At 37.6% G+C, this 8567-nt stretch overlaps 1 protein-coding gene across 2 annotated transcripts in view; it reads right to left on the bottom strand.

Moving 5' to 3' along the window:
- Window positions 1-1546: 1546 nt before the first annotated feature.
- LOC149089307 (uncharacterized) overlaps window positions 1547-8567 on the bottom strand; it is a 44842-nt gene continuing 37821 nt past the window's right edge. For both annotated transcript variants that reach the window (XM_089239690.1, XM_089239680.1), the window contains exon 2: window positions 1547-2466. In XM_089239690.1, the coding sequence (XP_089095816.1) occupies window positions 1759-2466 (708 nt within the window). In that variant the 3' untranslated portion in view covers window positions 1547-1758. The remainder of the gene's footprint in view (window positions 2467-8567) is intronic.

The following is an 8567-nucleotide window of genomic DNA, read 5'->3' as shown; positions in this document are numbered from 1 at the left end:
AAAATAAATTATGAATTTTTATTAAAAATTTTAATCTAATTTGAATAGGATTAATTGAGTCGATTAACTCCACTCAAATTTTTAATTGAGATCAAAAATTGATCGATTAACCAACCCGATTAATCGATTAATTGGACCAGCCCTGTTTATAAATTGACGTATTCACGGTGAAAGCTTGTGTCCTGGCAGAACCCCTTCCTCAATTTTTTTTTCTATTAATCTTTCTTTTGACCAGTGGTCATCAAATTTTCGGACATTGCGGGCCAAAAAAAATAAAATATTTCCATGAAGCTCGAGGGCCAACGAGTGATATTGCGGCATCTAGATTCGCATAGTGGTATCTTAAAAGAGGTCCAGGGCTCCGAATGAAACACAGAAGGTCCTAATAATAAAAATCTTCTCAATTGTATTGAAAATTTTTATCTTTTCCGAAGTTATTTTTTCGTTAAATATGAATTTTAATCAATTGGGAGAAATTATTTCTTGGAATTAAATATGAATTATATATGAATTTTCATTAACCCAGAAACTATTCTTATGAATTATTTTATGCTAATTCAGAATATATTTCTTTTAATGTTTCTGGAAATAATTGTCATAAATTTTACATCTTCATGAATTGTGAAATAATCTTTCTCGACAAAAATCTGATATTATTTATTTCAATATTCATGAAATTATTTCTCTCATTAATTCTGAAATTATTTCTGTTGATAGTGCTAAACATTATTTCTTTTAATAAATTTTAAATTATTTGATTCTTTGAATAATTCTAAAGCAATGTCTTTTAATAATTCTTTGAATAATTCTGAAATTATTTAATTCTTTGAATAATTCTGAAATTATTTAATTCTTTGAATAATTCTGAAATTATTTAATTCTTTGAATAATTCTGAAATTATTTAATTCTTTGAATAATTCTGAAATTATTTAATTCTTTGAATAATTCTGAAATTATTTAATTCTTTGAATAATTCTGAAATTATTGTTTAGATACATCTTTGAATAATTCTGAAATTATTTCTGTTGATAGTGCTAAACATTATTTCTTTTAATAAATTTAAAATTATTTGATTCTTTGAATAATTTTAAAACAATGTCTTTTAACAATTCTTTGAATAATTCTGAAATTATTTAATTCTTTGAATAATTCTGAAATTATTTAATTCTTTGAATAATTCTGAAATTATTTTTTAGATACATCTTTGAATAATTCGAAAATTATTTAATTCTTTGTATAATTTTAAAATTATTTGATTCTTTGAATAATTCTAAAACAATTTCTTTCAATAAATCTTTGAATAATTCTGAAATTATTCCTCTGATTAACCCTGAAATGTTTTCTAAAAATAATTTTTTAATTACGACTTCTTTCCCTCATTTTGGAATACATTTTTCCATACATTGAGGCACATTCCTTCGAATTCTCTAACACAATGAAAGCTTTTCCTTCCAACACTTCTAATAGCTTCGAGGGCCACGGGTGGCCTCGGACCATGTATTGGAAAACCCCCCGCTTTAGATTCAATGAAAGACTCGAGACGAATTCTTAGACAAAAAGACTTTATTCAATTCCCGAATAAAGGGGAGGAATAATAATAATAATTATAATTCATACAGGAAAGGTAAATAAATATACATCAGCACAGCTACGTATACATTCCCCAGAGACATGCGAGTAGCTAGCGTTAAATAACAAAAGGAGACAGGTTTTCTTGTGCGAAATAAATTAGATGTGGACGATCACGACCCTTTACTTTAGTAGAAAGGCAGTCCGATTCCATTGGCGATCTGGTGGAACCCGCCGCTGGGTCCGTATCCGCCGCTGGGCCCGTACGAAGAAGGTCCCATCGATCCCATGAGTTGCTTCATGGCTGCCTCGGCTTCGGCACCGTGCATCTCCTTGTTGCTGACGATGTGGGTCTCGGTCACGTGTGTGGTTCCCTTGTAAGGGTCCTGGATCGTGTACTTCATTTCGCGGCCCCGGCTGACCCCTCCGTGCGCTGGGGCTCCGTACCTGTTGCCGGACGGTTGTCTGTGCTGCTGTTGTTGTTGACCGTAGTGGGATGGACCGGCGGCCGATGCCCTGTACGACGGAGCGCTGGGACCGTGGGGTCTGCTCGGTAGCTGCGGGCGGCTGGGAGCGGAAGGTCGGCCGTAATGACCCGCTGGTGCCGCCGGGGCTCCGTAGTGACCTCCTCTAGCCGGAGGTACCGGAGCGGCTGGCCCGTAACGTGGCCCCGATGGTACGTGTGCGCCAGCACCGTAGGGCCTTCCGCCTTGGGGAGCGTGCGATCCGCTGTGAGAGGTTGTGGTCGATTGATATCCGTATGATTCTGAAGTGCTGGTGGCGCCCTGGTGGCTTCGGTAGTTTGGACCTGCACCGTATTGACGGTTGTACGGACCTACTGGCGCAGACGCTGCGAGCGCCAGGAGTCCGGCGAAAAATAGCCAGGCGGGATTCATCTGGAACGAAAAAGAAGGATGATTATTGGAAAACATTGAGACATCAGTTTAGCCTCAAAGCAACCATCACTCAGGTGGTAAATGCAGAGCTATTACAGTACAACGTATGCAGGGCGTTCTGCAAGTTCTAATGCGGCCTTTATCTCATCAACTGTTCGTCGTAGAGATATGGTTGCAATTTAAAAAATGCTCAAAATGTGTTACAAAAATCACTCTATACCAGTTTCGAGAATGAAAATACAGTATATCACTCAAAATAAAAAAATATAAATTTCATACAGTCCCTCTCTGTCCTCCAACTTCCAATTAGAAAGTTGTTGCCCTGTATCAAGTCCAACAAAAGAAATCCCATGTTTCTAAGTGCATTATTCGCCGAGATATCTGAATTCGGAAAACCGGAAAAAAGCTGAGAAATAAGAAGAATAACTAACGGACAGCACTTTTTTCCCTCATTTGTTGGGTTGTTCTTTTGACCACTTTTCTTTTATTTTTGAATTCAAATATCCCAGCGAACATTGCAGTTAAAAACAGGGTTGTTTTTATGACACTTTATTTTCAATCTCAGAACTGGTACAAGCTGCTTTCTGAACGCATTTTGGGCATTTTTTTAAACTGGAACCATACCTCGACGACGAACGGTTAATGAAATAAAGGCCGAACTAGGACTGACAGGACACACTGTACAATAGCTGGCCAATTATCATTAACATGCGCATGGTATGGGGCGTCCCAAAATGAACTGATGGTTTTTAAAAATGCCAAATATATCAGTCAAACGATGATACTAATCGAAAGTCATTATTCTCGAAGGAGAACTACTTTTTCGGTCCAGAGGTTTCTTTCGGTACTCCATTGGAACTTAGTAGATAAGGCATATTCAACCCGTTGCTCGCGAGCAGCACGGTGCTCCCTGAAGTACCCAGAGTGCTCGATGCTCGTGTCCGATTTCATGCTCGCGAGCATTTGATCAATATTCCAATTTACACACCTCGGAGCAATTGTATTCAAGGATTGAAATCATCGCCATTTCATGCATTCGTATGTTGAACTCGCCGTAGGTGTAGTTTGTTTTGATCAACAGGCTAAAAAAAAACTTGAGTCCGCGGACTCATGAGAAGATTTCTCACATATAATGTATATTAATAGTGTGAGGGAAAAAGGAAAGAACGATCTCGTGAATTAACTAACTGGAGTCCCCCCCCCCCCGCAAGCGTGGGCTGCGGGGCCCACCACCCTTGTGGGGAGGGGGCGGCTGACGGGACTCCACCCTTAATGGGGGGAATGCAGTAATCTCCCTGTAAGAACTTGACCATTAACTTTAATGGTTGGGGGAGCTCGAGCACCCGTAGTATTTTCTACAAGGTCACCATCAGAACAGTTGCTACATAGCTCTGAGTAGAGCCAATTTGAATGTAACCACCAAGTAGAACGGGGGTCAAGCAATTCACAAATCAGAATTTGAACTCACGGGTCTAACAACAATGCCGATGTCCCATGGTAATAACAATTATCGTCGTGTAGTACCGCAAATGAAAGCCATCAGTCCATTTTGAGACACCCGGTATACTTGCGACACTCGATTCCAAATACGCGATGACATTAATATCTCGCGTTCAAGGTCCAACACCATCAATCTCGGATAAACACCTGGTTACACACGTGAAAGTGTAGGAACAAAGAGACGAAGATGGCGATTCATCATTGGAATCTATCTTCCGGCGATCTCGGGGTCAACAAGATGAATCACGTGCATTAAAAATGGATCTTCATGGGATTATTATGAAAGAGTTCGGAAACCCCCCAACGCGTGTTTTAAAACTTCATAATGCTAACAAGATGCAACTATGTCAGGGCCTCCTCATCCAAAACATGTTTGTGTCTGAGGCCATTTTATTCTCCACGCATTAAAAAGGGTTGAAACACAATTATGAGAAACATTATGTTTCATGGGTGAAAAAAACAACAAAAAACGGACGTGTTTCCCGTTTATGTTAAGAAAGAAATTTCCGTCGATATCTGCTGAAAGAGATTGATTGGTGATAAGTTTGCATCATCAAAGAGATGTTCGCATCTAAAGCCAGGGCCACACTCGTGTCAAGCCTGGCCCAATAGTCATTTGCAAATATTTGCTTTTCCTTGATATAAAGAAGCGGCAGCGTCACCGACTGGCTTCACACTGGCCCAGCCTGTCCCATTCTTCCTTGGCAAATACTTGCTTCCAGAATAATTTAATACGCCAACGCGTGTTGCGATTGTTGGCGTTCTTCGGCCAGTGTGTGTGGCCAGGCAGCTTGGAAGATCGGGGAGGAAGGCGGCTCCTCTGACTTAGGCTAAAAGGGCCTGGTCGTTCTCTTCAATTCTCGCAAATTAGGCCTCCAACAATTGACGATCATTGACAATGGTGGAAGCGGCCACACTACTCGCCCATGACCAACCTTAGACCCCAATGGCCCAGGATGAACTCGAGTAAGGTACTGGCTTTATGCACTGAGAATGAGAGAGAAAAAAAACTTAGATCTTGCGGTTGTGGTTACTGGCACAACATTTCGAAAAATTCAGATGGCAACACTCACTTTTATGAATTGCAAAGTGATGGGCGCAGTAAAAAATCACAAACAGCATTGGAACATACCTGTAGCATGATAAGCGCCGTCGCTAGACCAATAAAGTTCTCATCACTCCCGCTAGAAGCCCCCCCTCCCTTTTGCGGCCACTAGGGTCCCGTTCGTACATCGGTAAAGTTATTTTATGACCACCCTGTATATGTTTGAGAGTATCCATATCTTTAAACATCAGAATTTGTGAATCCTTACTGAGAATTTTACATTTCAACTACTTATGATTTTGAGGCGGAGTAGCTTAATATTAAAATTAATTTGACATTGGGTAACATTAATTTGACTCTTAGGCCGGGATTACACTATAAAAGTTTGATAAAAGATATTTTATAAAACTTGAAAAATTCAACCAATAAGATAATCGGTTTCATTTTCCGAGAATGTAATCAATAATCTTATTGGCGGCATTTTTTAAGTTTTATAAAAGTACTTTTATCAAAATTTTATAGTGTAATCCCGGCCTTATAGATAAATGAAGAGATAACTCATCATTATTTTGTTCTATAACATGCATCAGACATCTTCAATCCGTTACTCGCGAGCACCGCGGGGCTCCTTGAAGCACCCATAGTGCTCGATGCTCGTGCCCGATTTCGCGCTTGCGAGCAGTTAAGTTCCAGTTAAACACCTCGTAAAAATTGCATTAAAAGATTAAAATCATATTGATTTCTCAGTCATACGTTATGTCTAACTCGCCATTAAGGCGGTGCTCTTCGTTCCGAAGGTGGATATTTTCAGTGCTCGCAGGAATACAAAAAGGTTGAAGACCTCTGTATTATACATAGAACTATCAGATAAGAATAAAAATTTCTCATTGATATATACGGTCGATTCTAAAATTAAAATAAAATTTTTAAAAATGGTCAGTAGAAATAAGAACGTTATAACGAAATTTCGTTATAACGAAGTGATCTCTCCGGTCTCTTGGAGTTCGTAATAACGGGATTCGACTGTAGCCATACCATAATTTTTATACTTAATAAATAATTTAACCATGTCTATATTGGTTTTTATTTCTGTTTCAGCCCTCAGAGAATTCAGGGGCGCAGTAGCCCGGTCGATAAGATACTCGCCTAAAGTACCGAAGGATGTTTAGAGGTATCGTGAGTTCGATACCCGGTTCGTCCTTGTCTGAAAACTTTCCTGACACGAGTACAACAACAAATGGCGACTTGACCGCAGCAAAAAATTACTACCGCAGGGAGTCCCCCATCGAGGGGTTAGCGTACCAACCTCTCGATGAGTATAAAAAACAAGCCTGCCGTTCGGAATCGGCAATAAATTGTAGGTCCCGGTCTAATTAGCCCTCGTGTGCAGAAAATGACCGTGGTGCGACAAAAATGATCAAAGCCCTCAGAGAAGGTCTGCTAATTATTACCCCGACCTATTTATTTTCCACCGGTCCGCAAATGATTTCTCTATTATTTATTTTTCCTCCTATTAATTTTTGCCAGTCTACAAATTTCTTCTACTACAGTCGAATTCCATTTTAACGAATACCGTTATAGCGAAAATCTCGTTTTAACGAACACTTTTCTAATCCCACGGATAAGTTTACATAGGAACAAAATAAAAAACCCGGAATTCCTTTATAAAGATCGTTATAACGGAGTGATTTCTCCGGTCTCTTGGAGCTCGTTATAACGGGATTTGACTATAATTACGTTTTGCCGGTCCGCTGATTATTTTTCTGGAATTTCTTTTTTCTTCTATTTATTTATTTTCTGCCGATCCGCAAATTATATCTACTAATTGAATATTTATTTTTTTAAGGTCCGCGAATTAGTGTTTCTCCAGTTTATTTGTTCCTTGCGGGTCCGCAAAAAATCAGTTCACGTATTTTTACCTCCTGTTTATTTTTGTCAGTCCGCCAATTACTTCTGCTTTATAATTTTCCAATTTATTTTTTTGCCGGTCCGAAGATTATTGGTCCTTTTTTTTTGCTTCGAGAACTATTCAATTTATTTATGTTTTTCTTTGGCGGTCCGCAAATGGCTTCCACTATTCATTTTTTTGCAGGTTCGTAAACTACATCTCCAACTAAAGCAACGAAACGACGCAAAAATCAAAAATTTAAATCACCGCTATCTCGACGAATTTTTATCTAAATGTCATGATAAATGTCTTTCTGTAAAAATAAGATAGGAGCATATTTTACCAATAGAAATCTATTCTTTTGATAGGGGGTCGTATGAAATTTTTAATTTTATATTCCCCCCTCCCCCCCGAATTATTGTTTTTTTGGAAGAATATATTTTTTTACTAATCGTTTTTCAAATGCAGTCGAATCCCATTATAACGAACTCCAAGAGACCGGAGAAATCACTTCGTTATAATGAAATTTCGTTACAAAGAAATTCCAGGTTTTTGCATTGTTCGTATGTAAACTTATCTGCGGTGTTAGAAAAGTGCTCATTAAAACGAGATTTTCGCTATAACGGTATTCGTTAACACGGGATTAGACTGTATTATTATGATTTTGCGTTACTTAAAATTACCACATTTCAATATGAGCACCCTTGCTAGCTAGCGCTACATTTAAATTGGTGAAATGGTGCTCTTATTGATATGTGGTAGTTGTACGTAACGGGAACCGTAATCAGCATCAATTAGGTACTGTTTATATAGTATTTTATGTGAATATATCGGGAGACAGCGCCATCTGTGAGCGGAACTTTTAACTTGTTCCTAATTATGTATCAAAAAATAATTCTACGTCATGATAAATACTTTTAGTCTATATCGTACTTTTTATATGTCAATTTTTGATTTTTTTTTTTTTAGTAATTTGTAAGATTGGTCATGGACTTTTCACTCAACCTGTATATTCCAAGAATGAAGCTAATCCGAGGAATGTCACTCACAAATTAAAGTGTTTTAACATGTATAATACTATTAATCATGGTTTAAATTACCTTTTCAGTTGCAATTTTAAAATTGGAGTCTACTTCGGCTCCGATTAAACAGATTCTGAGGATCCCAACAGCGATATAACAATTTAATTTTCCAATCTAAGGCGGGTATTCTTTCAGACAATGCGGGCCAAATTGAACTTTCTAGGAAGCCCACTGTTCATCAAGCGCGGTATTCTCGGTTATTATACTGGGTTCTCCAAATTTATTGAACACTTTTATTTACTCTGAATTTATTTCTTTCGTTCAGTTTGAATTTTCATTCATTTTCAAATGACTTCCTTCCTTAATTAAAAAATTAATCATTTCTCTTATCAAATCTGAAATCTGTCCCGATAATTCTGAAATTATTTTTTCATTGATTTTAAATTTCCATTGATGATGAAATTATTTCTTTTAAAAATTCTTAATTTTTGCCTTGAATTATTACTTTAAAAAAATGCAGAAATTTACTCTTGGCGATTCTTAATAACTCTGATTCACATCCGTAGTACTATTTCCTTCACTAATTCTGTAACTACTTTTTCAATAATTTAAAATTTTCATTAATTCTGAAATTATTTTTTTCATT

This window comes from Pholcus phalangioides, unplaced genomic scaffold (genome assembly GCF_987345545.1).
Source record: "Pholcus phalangioides strain wild (caught in Gottingen) unplaced genomic scaffold, Ppha-v1.0 ptg000002l_1, whole genome shotgun sequence".
In the NCBI taxonomy this organism is placed as follows: domain Eukaryota; kingdom Metazoa; phylum Arthropoda; class Arachnida; order Araneae; family Pholcidae; genus Pholcus; species Pholcus phalangioides.
This window is presented reverse-complemented; position numbering and strand designations above follow the sequence as displayed.